This window comes from Ursus americanus, chromosome 12, assembly GCF_024610735.1.
Source record: "Ursus americanus isolate L20-20 chromosome 12, mUrsAme1.1.p, whole genome shotgun sequence".
In the NCBI taxonomy this organism is placed as follows: domain Eukaryota; kingdom Metazoa; phylum Chordata; class Mammalia; order Carnivora; family Ursidae; genus Ursus; species Ursus americanus.
The window spans coordinates 57,829,090-57,846,249 of record NC_142138.1 but is presented as its reverse complement, the minus strand read 5'-3'; the positions used below and the strand labels follow the sequence as shown (position 1 = coordinate 57,846,249).

Below are 17,160 nucleotides of genomic sequence, written 5' to 3'. Positions count from 1 at the left end.
TTCCATGTTGTATTTATACATGATCTCAAATCAACACATCTAACCCCCAATCTTTCACAAAGCTCCAAGGCCACATATATATCTGCCTATTAGATACCTCCAACTGGATGTTCCAGAGATGCATCGAAATCAACATTTCTAAATATCAATTCAGGTCACAGCACCAGCAGCCAATCAAGGCAGAACTCTGGTAGTACTCTTCCCACTTTCTTACCCTAGCTGTACTCTTTCACTTTATTACAGAAAGCTTTACAGTGTCTGCCCAGCTAACAAGAGTTCTCCTTCCCTGAAAATACCCAGCTCTGATCCAAAGGTTATAGCGGTGCAGCCCTGGCATTCATGTTTGTGTCCCTGACCTTGACTGACTGACTTGACTGACTAGGCTAAGGATTTCTGCCTGCCTTAACCTTGGCCAGAATCTCTCTCCTAGGAATTTGAACCTGGGGCCAACCAATATCAGTATAGCCTGGTCTTAATTTTATTTTTTTAAGATTTTATTTCTAAGTAATCTCTACATCCAATGTGGGGCTCAAACTTACAACACTGAGATCAAGAGTCGCATGCTCTACTGACTACGCCAGCCAGGTGCCCCTAACCTGATCTTTTAAATGCAGACGAGATACTGTGGCAGGGCCACCCTGTATCACATTAACTGAATAGCAGAGAAAGTTGTTAAGCAGAGAGAGAAGAATAAAGAAGATACACACAGAGAAGGAGAAAAAAGAGATGGGAAAAGAAGTGCTTCCAGGGTCCTTGACAGCTTTCTATCTCCTAGTTCTATATACGTTCTTAATTAAAATATGTCTGCATTCTTGCCCTATGCTTCTAGGATATATCCCCGTATCTTCACCTAAAGTTTTTATTTGCATCCTAAAAGACTCTTTACCAATTCAACTCCCCTACTACCTATCTTTATTGCCGTTTACTGCATATCTTTCTAAAGCACAGTTTTCACTACACCATGTACAACAATCAAAATCCTTCAATAGCTCCCCACTCTCTCAGCATCGGATACAAGACCCTCCATAAGCATCCCTTCCCATCACGTTAAGCTCTGGCAATACTGAATTCTTTCTAGGTTCTAAAACATATCATGTTGTTGGGGTTTTTTATACAATTTTTTTTTTTTTTAATAAATGCGGGGCCTGAAACTCATGACCCTGAGATCAAGATTTCAGGCTGAGCTGAAATCAAGAGTCAGACACTCAACTGACTGAGCCACCCAGGCACCCCTCATGTCATTCTTTTTTACCTCCATATTTTCATATATGCTATTCCTTCTTCCTAAAATGCTTTTAATCCTCTGTTTGCCTGGTGATTTCTTTTTTTTTTTTTTTTTAAGATTTTATTTATTCGACAGAGATAGAGACAGCCAGCAAGAGAGGGAACACAAGCAGGGGGAGTGGGAGAGGAAGAAGCAGGCTCATAGCAGAGGAGCCTGATGTGGGGCTCGATCCCACAACGCCAGGATCACGCCCTGAGCCGAAGGCAAACGCCCAACCGCTGTGCCACCCAGGCGCCCCATGCCTGGTGATTTCTAATTCATCCTCTCATTCATTACCTCACTCCAAGAGTGTCATTTCCTCTAGAAAAAAAGAGGACACTGAACCCACAGCAGTAACCCCTTCTTCTGTTAGTGAACATTTCCTATTATAATGAAATTCTTTGTGTGTGTGTTCTTCTCTCTACAACTACTGTGTCTTAAGTGCAATAACTGCACCTTATCCTTGTACTTTTGTGAACATACATACACCAAATTTTGATTTTTATCTTTCTCTATTTTCCTCAAAAAATGAAGAGGACAGAAATACAAAATAAACACAGTGAACTCGATTTTGTCTGGAATAGCACTTTAGGCTTAAGGGGTCTTAATGTTAATACCACTACCAGTGAACACTCTCCATGAAGACGTACACGCATTGTTCAAAATAAAAGGCAGGTGCAGGAATGTCACTAAAGTGTTGATCTAAGATCTGAACCTCCAACACAGTCGTTCATGACCCCTTACCCGTGTATTCTGGATAACAGATAGTTAGTGGACTCCTCTTTATTTTTTCCTCAAAAAGGTCTTTCTTGTTGAGGAAGAGAATGATTGAAGTGTCTGTAAACCATTTGTTGTTACAAATGCTGTCAAACAGTTTCATGCTTTCGTGCATTCGGTTCTGAGGGGGGAAAGAAAGGGTGTCAATAGCAAAAAGTAAAAGTGGATGAACTGTTAATGAAAAAACAGACCAACAAGTTTTAGAAGCACTGAATGGCACGCATGGGAACAAGCTAGACACTGATAACACAAAAGCTAAGTCAGTGCTCATTTTTGTAATTCTTGGAGGCTGGGAGGTGGGAAAAAGAGGACTTAATCCCGCCCACATACTCAATGCGCTGTCCTCTCTCTTAAGAGGTAGTAGGGCATGGATCAATATTTTAAAAGTCTAATCTCACAGGGAAAAAAATTAAGGAATCAAGATTTGGTTCAAGGCAAATGGATACACAAAATCTTCCTAAGAGTTATTTTCCACTTCCCAGATGCATTAAACAGGCTTTTTACCAGAAGATCCGACATACCATTTCCTCATCCTCAGCCAGAACAAGGTCATAATCACTGAGGGCCACACAGAAGATAATTGCTGTCACTCCCTCAAAACAGTGAATCCACTTTTTTCGTTCTGATCTTTGGCCACCTACATCAAACATCCTGAGTAAAGGGAAAGAATGCACAAATTCAGCAAGGTCACAAATACACCTCTCCCTAAACTGAAATGGTTAGGGAACCGCCCGCTATTGCATATTCAAAACCCCACTGATAACAGAAAAGACAAACAAGGAGCAGATAAAGTGTAGTCAAACTAATACTCTGTGGTTAAAAGTAAAAGAGAACATGAGAAAATAAAATCTAAGAATAATGAAAACTCTCATTTTAGTAACTAGTTGCACCTCCTCTCTATCAGAGCTTGTACCAGGCGCGCCAGAAGTCAGCAGAATAAGCACTGAAATGGATTAAAGGAAGGAGGGGGGAGAAAAGACCAGAAAGACAAAGAGCTGAATACTACAACTTAAGGTAATAACAAGAATACTAACTAATATTTATTGTTCACCATGGTGCCAGACACGATCCTCAACACCGTCAGTACACTAACTCATCTGACCCTTACAACACTCCCGTAAGTACTACTATCTCCAGTCACAGATGAAGAAACTGAGGCACAGGTATGTTAAATGCCTAAAGGCACACTACTAACAAATGGGGACTGGGGCTCTGGACCCAGGCACTCTAACTCCAGTACCCAGGCTCTTAGCCATAACACCACTCTACCCTTCAAAATGCTTTACCTCTTTAGTTAAAAAGAACAATGAAAAAACAGAAATCTCCAACTTGCGTTCTGCTTTCCAAAATGTTTTCCTTACTTTTTAACTTTCTTTTTTTTTTAAATTGAGGTATGGTTGGGATATGTTTTCCTGACTTTAAGGAAAAAATATTTTGGAGATTAATTATGGGGAAAAAGTAAATTATATTTCAGGGTAGGGCTCTAAGAACCCAGTATCTAAAAACAAAATATAACCAGTATTTCCCAACGCTACGTCTTATTTGAACCTAATTAATAACAACAAAGCCTCAGCTGTTCATAAACTTTATGTTCCACTCCAGATTAGTTTTGTCCACCACTCCCTTCTGGGGGGCTCACTTGGTATCCTGCTCGACTGCTGTACTTCTGTCACCAGTGTCCTCATCTACTTCCTACAGTAAGAGGAACACCTGTCATGCTTTGTGTTGTAGCTGCTACCAGCGGCTGAGGAATTATGCACACAAATGAGTAGATACTCTGAAGAGAGATGTAGGTAGATGTCTGATGACGAGGACAAAATTTTAAAAGGTTAACTTTGCCAAGCTCGTTTAGTATATCAGATCTAAAGTGACTTGAGCTCTATTTCCAAAGAATTTTCCCCTAGACATTGAGAAAATAAGACATAAATGAGTAATTTCTCAATGTATGTTTGAAAGAGAATAGTCATCTTATCTCTTTATGACCCAGCCTTTTCTTTTAGTTGATCTAGCGGGGGTTTTTTTCAGCCTTTGGTCATGACACCTAGAATAATGTAACCACGAGCTGGTTTTAATACAGGGTCATATTACAGGTTTTAGGAAAGCGGACATCACCTGTATCACTATAGAAGTCTTTCAAGGGGAGACACATGCTGGTCCACCAATAATTTCAGTTTACCCCTCAGTTTTCTTCTACAAAGTCCATAAAACTAGTAGAATACTGTGACATCCCCAAGGGGGGCTTTTAGCACATATTAACATTCGCAATATAATTCACTAATAGATCAACATTTTATGGACGTTACCTCATAACTGAGAGGCAAGTAAGCAATTACACAATGCCTTGCATATAGTAGATGCTCAATAAATGTTTGAATAAATGGATAGTGGTTTTGCCTAGAGAGAAGAGGAAAAGGAAGAAGTGACAGACTTCATAACAAGATATCTACATACCAACAATGAAGTGGGTGCAGCACTTTAACTAGATCTGGCTGTTGATCCGGACATAAGAAGACCAACAGGATTTACCCAACCAAAATCCAATCCATGACAACATCAACAAGAATGTTTCCCACACTAAATAAAGTTCGCCACACTTAATTATAAATGGATTATTAATCTTATAGTACACAAAAAAACATCTCATTCTTTTGGTTGCACAGGTAATAAATCCATTTGGCCTTTGCTACTCTAGTTAAATCAGTTCATCAGCGCTAAAGATAAGCAGCTCTTCTATTCTACAAATATTCAGCTGGACTATTTTCCTGCACCATGTTTCAGACCTGTTTTGGTTTATTAAGATTTCAAGACCTCAAGTGGTATCTAGTAATACCTAAACTCTGTGTGGATTTCACAAATCCCGTGAAGCAACTGTTTTCAGAGAAAAGAACACGGAGAAGCTCTGAGCTAGAAGTTACATTTGTGTGCGACAGTGTTGAGTATCACAGACCACACATGAGCGTAATAAGGCAGCTGGGACAAACATCATGTTAAAGGGGGAAAAGTTTACCGCTAATCTCAAAGGTCACAAAAGCAGAAAGCAGGAACCAAAGAGACGGTTATAATATTTACAAAAGACCATTAACACAGAGACAAGCCGAAGCCTATTTTAGAATGACTAATGCTACTGGAAAGTCCTTTGTATTCGTGTACTAGAATTTTCTCTCTCTAAAACAACCACTTTTTATATGTCCTATTTCCCCAAAATACCTCTATCGCCGTATCAATTTTCCATTCTATACTACATTAAGAACTTAGTTGTACATGATACTGTGCACAAATCAGTCCAAGAGCCATGACAGTATTAGCTCCATTCCACTAACCCTACGTGTGCTTCAGTAAGGATCGACACTGGTGAGTAAAGCATTTCTATTTTAATATCAAAATGGCAGAACGAAGCCACATCACTAAGTATCTATCCTTAGCATTGTTGTTACCCTTCTAAACAACAAACATTCAATACCTGTTTTGACGATTCCAACAAAAAAGCAGCTGAAAAGAATAAAATTAAAAATAAAATAAATTGATAACCATATGATTATCTTTATTGATATTTACAATTTAATTTTGAATTCAAATTCCTCCAAATGGACAAAAGTATTTGATGCTATTTGGAGAAAGAAGAAAGGTCTGGGCCCCCCATTCAGTTAAAACATTCAAATACCGGCTGATGAATATGATGGTAGGTTTTCAAACCAAAGAATATTGCCTAGAGAAATTTTACCCTGATTAAGAGATATTTGTCTTTCGCACATCTAGCAAAAAGGTTAATGACTTACTTGAAGTATAGGTCTTTGAAGGTGAAATGCGTTTCCACAATGCCTGTGGTCTTCACTCTTGTCCGCAGGACATCTTGCTGAGTTGGAATGTAGTTGGTTTGGGATATTCTATCCAAATCATTTAGGTAACTAAATAAAACACACATTTATTTTTACCTGGTGAAGCCAACCATGTACACAGCAAATCAATAGCCTAAACTAGTTCCTTGTCAAAAGTAGATTCTGAACCTGTCACTTATGTGGCAGAAGAAAATCAGAGCTTCGGTATCACAGAAATGATAACGAGAAAAAGTGTGAATCGAGCATAGGACAATTAAAGCAGGTTCTATATCCGCTACACAAAAGTGGTTTTAATTCTACCAAAATTAAGCTGTGAAGGCCAATTAAAAGCAAACACATATGGAAATGTTATTCTTATTATAAAAAGACTTCTGGGGCGCCTGGCTGGCTTAGTCAGTAGAACATGTGACTCCTGATCTCGGGTTGTGAGTTCAAGCCCCATGTTGGGTGTAAAGATTACTTAAAAATAAAAAATCTTGAAAAAATAAAAAATCTTGGAGAGAAAAAAAAAAGATTCCTGAAACTTGATGCTAAATACTGAATCAACTGTGTACTGCACAGTACAAAAACCAAACCACACCAAAAGCCCTCAGTCATTTAAAGTTAATGGGTCATTTGTATGTTCTGACATTTGATAGAGGACATTCGAGAATGGTGTTTGAATTACTAAAATTAAAACAAGAACTATGTTCAATAAGAATGAGTATTTCCTGTTTTCATTCATGAAACAGAAAAACTGTGTTTTTTAAATCTAACTCAAAAACAAATTGTAAATACTTCCAAAGAAATTTAATGTATTCAGTGAAATAATTAAAAGGCTGCTTCAAAGCTAAATTAATTTTTTTAAAGCTAAACTAAATTTTTGGTAATTTCAGGATTCCTAAAGATTTTTTTGATACAAAACTGAAGAACGGGTGAATAAGTGAATCATTAACAAGCTTCTATAAAACTAAGTACTACCATTAATGTTAAGGAATCAGTCAAGCCTTGATCAAACATTATGGGAAAAAAAAGACCTCTATCTATATATCACATGTTCTCTGGTGTAAAGGGTTCAGAGCTTAATGAATGTATGATAAAAAAAAAAAACAACAACAACATAGCTTTCATGACTATTGGGAGAATTAACTGAAACCACCAACATATGCAACTAAAAATATTAAAAAACGGGCAAGAATCCTGAAATGTTTCTAAGGTTAAGTATTCATTTCAAAAATAACTAAGTTTTTCAAATATAATTTAACTCCTTCCTATAACAACTTAAACAAGAATGAAGGATAGGCAAATAGAATATTGGAGAAAACCTTAATGCTTAAAAGTGCCCCAATTAGTACAGAGATAGTTACTACGAAGAACTCACCAAGTTCCCAAAAGGCACATTAAAAAGTACATTCTGAATATAGGTCTTTATAAATAAACACGTTGTAAAAGAAGCAAAATAGGATAGCATGTAATAGCCTCTTTCAAGTATTAATTACAAATTCTCTCAAACTATGTAACACTTAAGAGAATTTCTTTGACAAACAGATGCTTTGACTTCCTTCCAAGACTCAACATTCTCTTTCGGTACAAAGTCTACTATTGTAATCTGGCAAAAGATTTATTAGTGGTGACTGGTACCAGAGAAATCCATAGTGCAGCCCAGCCACAGAGCTGGGTGCATACAAAGGGATATCACAATTCTAATTTCCCTCACTAGCTGGCAATTAATGCAAAGTCCTTATGCAGAGGGAACTGCACTGGAAGAGATCCAGGACCCAGCTGCAAAAGATTTCTCTCCTCTTTCACTTACTTATTATAAACTACCATGGAGCTACTTTTCATGGTGCCAATTCTCCCATTTATATTCCAATATACAATGTTTTTCTCCAAGTCGTACAAAATGACCAAGGGCTATGTAAACCTAAACTGAAACCATCTTTACAAGGGATGCTACAGACTTCTAAGAGCGTCTGTTACTTAAATGTTTTGTTAAGGATAGACCCTAAACTTCCTTAGGGTCACCAAATTATTTTCTGTTATGGGAAAATTAAATTACTTACTATGAAGCAGAATCATTGAGCTGATACTCCCTGGATCTGCTGAAGCAAGCTTGCACCCCACCGTCCCGCCATAACCGTTTAATCACTCCCGCTAGTTCTGGAGTCATGACCCCTTCTTCGGCACTGCCGGCCAAAACAAATAATTGCCGGGCGTCATCCTGAAGAAAGCAGTTAAGAAAGAGAGACAAATGATTCTCCACTTCTTAAAGACTTGACAAGAATCTCTCTAAAACACAAGCACCTTATACTTTTCATTATTTTACGAGAAGTATTAGAGAGACCTTTCCGGGCAAGGCAGTGTGAGAGAATTTACAATGAAGTCGTTCCCCCTACTCGCTCCACTGTAGGTAGAAGTGCAGAGCTGAGCTGACGAATGATTTCAGTCCCCCACCACATACCACCATCTCCTAAAAAGATCTCTTTTGACTGGCCTACTACAAATCTCCACCCGGCTTACTCATGATTTTTAAAGATTTTATTTATTTGACACGGGGTGGGGGCAGGCAGAGGGAGAGGGAGAAGCTGACAAGGGCGGATCCCAGGACTGGGGGATCATGACCTGAGCCGAAGGCAGATGCTTAACTGACTGAGCCATCTAGGCACCCCTACTCATGATTTTTTGACAGAAAAACTGATCTGTGAGATAGGCACATGTAACACATTCTCATTCTACAAAGGAAGCCTACAATAAAAATAGAGATGAAAAAACTAGCATGTAAGAGGTAAAGTCTAAACACGTCAGAGGGAGTAAAATATTAATAGAGTTTAAGGAAAAAGTGTTCTCTTCTTTCCCCTTCTGCTCAGACAGAGGAACAGGAAGAAGAGGAGACTGAGTTATTTAAGAAGTCTGGAAGCCTAGTGAGGGAAATAAATCCCTCAGAGAAAAATTCAGTTTCTAGATTCCCCAAGGAATAACAGTCCTCTAAATAAGAGGGGGGGTAGACAGTAAGAGGAAAAGAAAGTTAAGAAAAGATTTGATCAAAATTCATGGTCAAAAAGCTTTGTAAGTGGCTAGTTTTTAAACCTAAAATGTAAAGAGGACAGAAAAGGGCTATGAGAACTCTGATTATTTTGCTTTATTCTACCCACCCTTACTTGTCAGATAGTTTAAAAATAAACCCAGGTCTCAAGGAAGGAAAGGAAAAAAGGGAAGGGAGAAGGGAAGGGAAGAAGGGAGAAAAGAAAAGAACAGAACAGAGAAGAAAAGAGAAGAACTAGCAAGCAAAAAGCGTTTCCAACCACAGGTGACATCACAACCCAAAACTCCTAAGACTCATGTGTTCCCAAAACTCATGCACTCACGTAGGCAAAACAAACAAAACTAACCATTGTGCACTCTAGTTAATGCTGCCAAAGTCAGGGTCTCAGCCAAGTAACAGCCCTCCTTTATAAGGTGCTTTCCTGCATTTTTTCTAGTAATACTTTATGTCCATCCCTCTCTAAGAAACTTCATCTAACATCTATATTCCCCTCTTCTCCTTTCAGGGATAAAAATTTTAAATAAAGGAATAAATGACTGAGGAAAGTTGAAAAATTACATCAATTGGCAAACATACCCAATATTGAGCATGTCCTTCTATGTATGTAGTATAGTGCTTTAACATGTGAAGACTTTATAGTCCATTCTGAAATTTGAACTAAACTCATACAGCTATTCGAAAGCCTCAATAAGCATTACTTTTTTAATAGCACAATTCTAATTTCAGAAACTTTAAAATGGAGAGAGAGCTATTGCTACATATTTCTGCTGTCCTGCCTTGTAAACAGTTTTAAGCGGAAGCACTTTTCCCTTACCACTTAATCTCTTCCACTGACCTACTTCTGCTTCTCCACAATAAACCCTCTAATAGGCCTTTAAGGAGGCCCCTCTTTACAATGAAATTCGCACCTCCACCCTTAAGCAGACATGAAAAAACCACCTACCCCTCATCTGGCTCTGTTCTTGTCCATTCACTCTCTAACCAACCATAAGAAACTAGACAAGGGTAAGTGAGGAATTATAAACAGAAACCCCTACATATGGAGGGTAAAAAAAAAAAAAAAAGTTCAAAAAATTACGTAGGGTTGTAGATTAGGATGGGTGGATGCTGGAAAGCTAGGTGATTCAGGAGGCCTAACAGGAATTAAGGAGCTGGTGACTGCATCTGGTGATATAGGAGTGTTAGGACCCAAAGATGAACGACATTCATTTGATAAAGGGAAGAAATGAAAGGAGGAGGGATGCTATGGTCTGAATGTTTGTGTCCCTCCCAAACTCGTATGTTGAAATCGCAAGGCCCAATGTCATAGTATTAGGAGATGGAGCCTTGGGGAGGTACTACAGTCATGAGGGTGGAGGCCCCATGAATGGGATTAGTGCCCTTATAAAAGGGACTCTAGAGAGCTCCCTTCTCCTTCTGCCATGTGAGGACACAGAGAGAAGCCTACAACTGAACAGGGCCCTCGCCCGACCATGGTAGCCCTCTGATCTCAGACTTCCAGCCCCAATAAGTCTGCACAATAAATGTCTGTTGTTTATAATCTACTAAGTCTGTGGTATTTTGTTACAGGGCGCAACTGGATGAAGACAGAAAATGTCAACTGTATTGGTGACAAAGTAGTGTGAGGACCCAAACATTAATAATAACCAATCTGACAATGGAAAGAAAAGAAAGGAGGAGGGATGATCAAGAAATATAAAGGGGAACACATGGTGAGAAATAAAAAAGGAAGAAATGAAGAGAAGGCATAAATAACTGAGACGGAGAAAAAGCCAACAAACAGAGGGAAGGGACTAAATACAGTAGCATCGACCAGTTATTGGATTGGGCGAACGAGACAGAGACACAGAATCAGGTGACAGAGAGGGATGAGGACAGGGAATAAAATAAGAACACTGGAGAGAGCTGGGGGCAGGGGAGGGCAGAGGGAAGAAAGGAAAAGAAGGAAAGAAAGGCAGGAGGTAGAGAAAGGATGGAAAGATGTAGACAGAAATGTGTTGTTTATTCTTGCATTCGTTATCCTATTTCCCCCTCCCAGAGGCTTAGAAAAATAAAGTCTCTAATTGTGATATACCTGTTTTTACAAAAACATAAAAGTCATGCCTCCATATTTCCTTATCCCCTCTTCTGCTGCTCTTCTCTTCAATCATTTCACAGTCCTTACCCCGGCTCCTCTTCCCTTATTCCACTTCTAGGATTCCCAGTCGAATACCATCCAATTATAACCATCCTCTTGTGACTTTTTTCCCATCAACAATTTCCCCACTTGTTTACTGAATATTAACGTGCATTAATAATAGCTTGTTAATTGATAAACCAAGAGCAGCTCAGAGTTCCTAAGCTACTTCACAGACACATAGACTTTGCCTTTCCAGGCAGCCTCCCCAAGTCACCCCCTTTTACTATCCACAGCACCTAAGAACGACTCTCTGAACACAGCTGACAACTCCCTTAGTTCTAGGAAATCATTCTACACATTCCCAGCCTTCTCTTAGAGTACAGCTGGCGGTATAAAAGATCTCCTGCCTTCATTTGGCCCTCTCCCACTGTATCAAACATCCTAATTAACAAACGAGAACTTCGTGTGCACTAAGTATTATGATTCATCAACACAGCTTTTGAATATCTGACATGTGCAAGAATTACCCTAGGACATGGTATAATCCAGTTGTATAGGTTCTAGTCCAACGTAGTACAGGGATAGAGTATTTTTGAATACCTAAAAACTGTCCCTAAAATTTTGACTTAGTGTTCTTGTCCTTCTCAAGTGTATTTTGGGAGACTGATATTTGCCTTTTATCTTTACACTGAAGAAAGCAGAGCTACCTCTTTTAGATTATCTCAATTTACTAACATTTACTACCATAAAATAAGATCACGCTATAAAAGTGGTGAATAAAAAACGGCTGTCACAGAAACCTACAGGATATTCAACACAATCCCATTTCCTTGACTCTTCTTTGTGGTGGTAATCTAGTAACCCCTAGAGCACATTGCTGATACTTCTCAAATGAGCACACGGTACTTTGCCACTTTTTACCTTGTTGTTTAAATTCATTTCCCTAAAACATGAAGCAAATTTTGCGTTAACTGCATCTACTAAAAGCAAGCAAGTGAAGAAGAAATGAGAAACACTTACTGCTCTGGCAGCTTCCCCAAAGTCAATCTTTAGCCGTCCCATGGCTCTTATGATTGCAATGATGGACTGGATAGTATTGCTGTAGACAACTACTTTATATTGTTTACATTCTTCCTCTGAATAGCCATCCTCATGAATGATTCTTTAAAAAGAAAACACACAAATCATTACCACGGACCTAAAATAATGGTACTATGGACTTTCATGCATTACGAGGAAATGTAGTTTTACAAAAGGTCATGTTGTTCCAACTTACTTCATCTGTTTCACGATGGTACTTTTACCAGATTCTCCAGCACCTGAAAGAAAAGTAAACCAGACTTTGAATTCCCTTGCAATCAAACATGAAGCATGAAATCAACATGAGCGATAATCCTAGATTAATGGAAACCACAGGTCCTAGGGAAAACTCTAAGCTACTACTAAGCTTTCCTATTAGAGTTTTTTTACTTTAACATAATTCAGCAAACAAATATCATTAACTAGAAGTAGCCCAGAACCTACTCGATATCATTTGTGTAAAGTAGGCATGCTCAAGGAGATATGGCAACATAAACACCTCTAGGAACTCGACCTCTACATGAAATATCATGATATAGAAACTGAACATAGGCAAAAATGAAATGATTCCTTTTTGGCCTATTTGCTTTTATTAATTTCTCTGTCAATATCCATGGATCTGAGGAATGTTCCAAGAGCAATCCTCTCAACCATGTGACCAGAGTTCAAAATAGAACCAGAGGAGCCGTTGTCCCCACTGCTTTTTCACTGCATACGCTCTCAAGACCACATTTCCCTCATCTGTCAGCGGGACCACTTTAATGATCACCCATGTCCGATCAGCCCTCGGAATTCCTTGACGGTTCACCTGCATTTCCCTAGTCAATTCATTCTCCCACCTTCCAAAATGCCTATTTCACACCACTCCTCTCTCTCTCAAACCTTACACACTCCTTCCCGCTTCTGATTCTCACCTGATGATCCTGCCTCTCTTTTACTGGAAAAATTAAAGCACTCAAAAACCAAATCCACCAATCTATCTGTACCCACCACTAATATTCCCTACCTTCATCAATGGATGAAGGGTCCCTGCCAGTGTCTAAGACTAATCCCTCCAATTGTGCCCTAAACCACCTAACTTTACCTACTCAACATCTTGGCTACTTCCCACTGGGGAACTCTCATTAGTATACAAACTTGCTCACTGCATTATCTTCCATTTTAAATCAACGCACACACCCACTCCAACCTTTCCTTGACTCCACACATACTCCTCTAACTACCACTCTATTTTCTCTCTTCCTCTTTATAGAAAAACCCCCTCTGAGTTGTCTATACTCATGTTCTCCAATTCTGTACCTCCAATTCTCTCCTTAACCCTCTCCAATCAGATACTCATATCCACCACTCTAACTGAAACCACTTCTCATGGTCTCCAACAACTTCCATTTTAACAAACCCATTGATTAATTCCAGGTCCTCATCTTACTCTGCTTACTCCTGAACAGAATTTGTCCAATGATGACTTCTCCCCTTGCAATGTTTTCTTCACTGGACAGGCTTCCAGACCCCACATCCTCCTGGTTGGAACCCTACCCCACTCCTCAGTCTCCTCCCTCCTGTCTCTGAATCTTAAAGGTTGTACTATTTGAGCACTCCTTCCTTGGGCCCTTTTCTCTACCTATATTCATTCCCTAGGTCATCTCATCTAATAACCTGGTCTTAAACACCATTCATCAACTGATAGTAATAGTTAGTATCTAGTGTATACTGCACGCCTGTTCTGTTCTAAGCACTTCGCTTTTATTAATTCATTTAATCCTCACAATAACCTCGTGAGGCAAACACTTATTATCTCCATTTTACAGGCGAGGTAAATGAAGCAGAGAGATGCTAAGTTAACCTGTCCACAATTAAAGTCAGTAAGTGGCAAAGCTGAAATCTGTATTCACACAGTTTGGCTCCAAAGTTGTTGTATACTGCCTCTAGGCCAATGATTTCCAAATTGCTATCTCTAACCTTGGCTCCAGAGTCATACATCTAAACCACCTACCCGATAAATCTCATTCGATTTCTAAGAGGCATCTCAAACTTAAATGCCCAAAATTGAGTTACTGTTTCCCCATCCTTACCCCCAAACCAGCCCTGCTCCACCCTGTTTTCTTATCTCAGTAAATACCAGCACTCACGCAGTTGCTCAGGCCAAAAATAGTAGGTCACATGTAACTAATATACAAATGGAATGCCAGTACCAATATCAAATATTAATAAAGCTTAATTTTTTAAAAAATAAGTATAAATATGGTTGTAACTGTTTCTTCTTGCACCACATGGATCATCATGAACACAATGGAAAGCACAAGCCTAGATCACTGTTGAAGCTTCCTAAATGGTCTGCTGCTTGGGACCTTGCCTTTCCTATGCCTAGTTTTCCACTCAGTAGCTGCACTGAACTTTGTAAAAAATCAAATCATGTCACAACTCTCCCTCCAGGTTTGGACTACACAGGTCCACTTATACACGACTTTTTTTTTTTCCGATAAATACAGTACAGTATTGTAATATTTTCTTCATAAGTTTCTTTTCTCTAGCTCACTTTATTATAAGAATGCAATATATGATACATATACAAAATATATGCTAACTGACTATATTATGGTAAGACTTCCAATCAACAGTAGGCTATTAGTTAAATTTTGGGCAGGGAGTCAAAAAGTTACACAAAGATTTTCCAGTATGTGGGGTGGGGGGGGCGTTGGCACCCCTAATTCCATGTCTTATGTCAACTGTACACTCAAAATTAAATCCATGGGCAATAAGGTCAAACACATGCTCTGGCCCCTGCCTATCGCTTCACCCTCAATTCCTATCATTCTCCACTTCATTCTCTCTGCTCTTGTCAGACCAGTTTTCTTGCCTTTCTTCCAACATACCAAACTGGTTCTCAATGAGCTAGATCCTGACTCATGCTCTTTGCCATTTACTATTCCTTCTGCCTGGAGTAACTTTTTACAAGATTTTCTTCTTCCCTCAAAACACCCTCCTGCCCTGACTAATCTATCTAAATAGTCCCCACCCCATCATACTCTCTCTCCTCACTCTAGGTTATATTTTTTCAAAGCACTTATATCACTTCTTCGCGTTAAAATCTGCTCATTTCCTATCTCACTAAAATATAAACCCCATAAAGGTTTATTCATCCCTGTATTCCCAGGGCCTAGAACTGGGCGTGACATAAATAGGCTAGGCAAGTAAGTACTGTTGAACAGATACATCACTAATGCTTAATTAGCATGATCCTTTACTAAATATTTCTCAACTCTATCAACCAAAACTGTTAGTTAAAATAAAATTCAAATAATTTAAAAATCCCAGGCATCTACATTTTTACAGACTCAAAAAGGGAATCTCTATTTCACTTTATCTCTGCTCTTATCATCTAATAATAATCAGAGGTAGCACTGAATATTTATGTAACACACAAAGAACTTTTTAATGATACCGTTAGAAAGAAGTGCTATCTCCAGGGGCACCTGGGTGGTTCAGTTGTTTGAGCAGCCAACTCTTAATTTTGGCTCAGGTCATGATCTCAGGGTCCTGGGACTGTGCCCTGCACCCTGTCCAGCTCTGTGCTCAGTAAGGAGTCTGCTTGAGGGTTCTCTCCCTCTCCCTCTGCCCCTCACCCACTCGCCTGCCTGTGTGCCTGCTTTCTTTCTCTCTCAAATAAATCTTTTAAAAAAGTGCTTTCTCCCACACATAGCTACCAAAAAACAAAACAAAACAAAAAAACCTGATTCAATTCTGGAGAATACAAAAGCATACCAGCTATATTTTAAACACTAGTTTAAAACACAGAATTTCCAGATGATCCCATGTTAGCACCGACTACTAAATTTACTAGGAAAAACAGAGATTAATGAAGTAATGTTCATCATTCTTTTACATATTGAAAACAGGATTCCTACCATTTACGCTGCACTGAGTGAAATAATCAATGAGTCTATTATCCTCAGAATCAATTTCTACCCATCTCATTAAGTTCTATCCTATGAAGGTGCTGATTTCAAAGTATGTTGCCCTGCCTCTCTCATATTTTTTCAAGGTTCCCTGAAAAAATGTCAGTTTGTTCTTCTCTTTACTATCACACCACATATATTCACCCAAGCTTTTACTAGACATCCAGTTTCACCTCTTAAAGGCACCTCTTATTGACCACAGAACTAAATATAAGATTTATCTTATTGAGTGTTCCAGGGCATTTTATAGAAAAAAAAGAATGAATTACCAAAAAAAAAAAATCGCTTTACATCAAAAGTCTTTGACCCATTCAGCTTCCAGATCTGCAAAAGTGCCACCGTCTTACCTTTCTTCTAAGTACGAAATCTAAGAATCATCTGGAACCCACTTACTCTTCTCTCCTTACATCAAGCTGTAATAAAATCTCTCTTCTTATGCATTTCTCAAATTAATCCTTTCTACTCTTCACATGGCTGAGCCTGACACTGCGCCTACTGTAATGTTACTGCTGTAATTTTCTCAAACTTCCAGCTCAAAGCCCCTCTTCTTTCTTATAATTTCCAAAAGGCACTAATAATTCTGTAATATTTTCTATAACCCTTTCTTATTAGGTCTGAACTCTCCATTTTTACTTCAATCTGTGCTCCAATGCTTTGGTACTAAGTTCCCTCTCTAATAACATCTCGCTCTTAGGTTTTAAACTGCTTCCCACGTCTCATCTCCCTCTCCCAATACATACTATGTGATCTCTGGAACTTCCTAATTTTTTTTTACATCTTTTAATCTATCTTCCTTCAAAATTCATCACAAATTTAAGGAGAGAATCATCTGACCATCGTCAATCTACCAGGGTAGTAATATTACGGAAACAAAGAATGGCATGGATACGAAGGAACTGCAAAGATACAACCTATGGCTTGGACAGGGAGGAACCGATGATGACTCTAGGAAGGAGGGAAGGAAATGGGCAGGGGATAGGATTTATACAAGAAAAAAAGTCTGAAAGGTCCCCAAAACAGGAGAGAATGGAATCAATTCAACTTAGAAGACTCATCCTTAAAACAAAATATATCTAAAGGACATCCTATATAAAGAAGAAGAAAGG

The 17,160-nt window shown here is 38.8% G+C and overlaps 1 protein-coding gene across 1 annotated transcript in view; it reads right to left on the bottom strand.

Moving 5' to 3' along the window:
• GNAI3 (G protein subunit alpha i3) overlaps positions 1–17,160 on the bottom strand; it is a 36,091-nt gene that overhangs the window by 3,751 nt on the left and 15,180 nt on the right. The window contains exons 2-7 of the mRNA XM_045801571.2: positions 12,295–12,337; positions 12,039–12,180; positions 7,920–8,077; positions 5,818–5,946; positions 2,563–2,692; positions 2,009–2,162 (exon numbers count right to left, since the gene is read on the bottom strand). Coding sequence (XP_045657527.1) covers positions 2,009–2,162; positions 2,563–2,692; positions 5,818–5,946; positions 7,920–8,077; positions 12,039–12,180; positions 12,295–12,337 — 756 coding nt within the window. The remainder of the gene's footprint in view (positions 1–2,008; positions 2,163–2,562; positions 2,693–5,817; positions 5,947–7,919; positions 8,078–12,038; positions 12,181–12,294; positions 12,338–17,160) is intronic.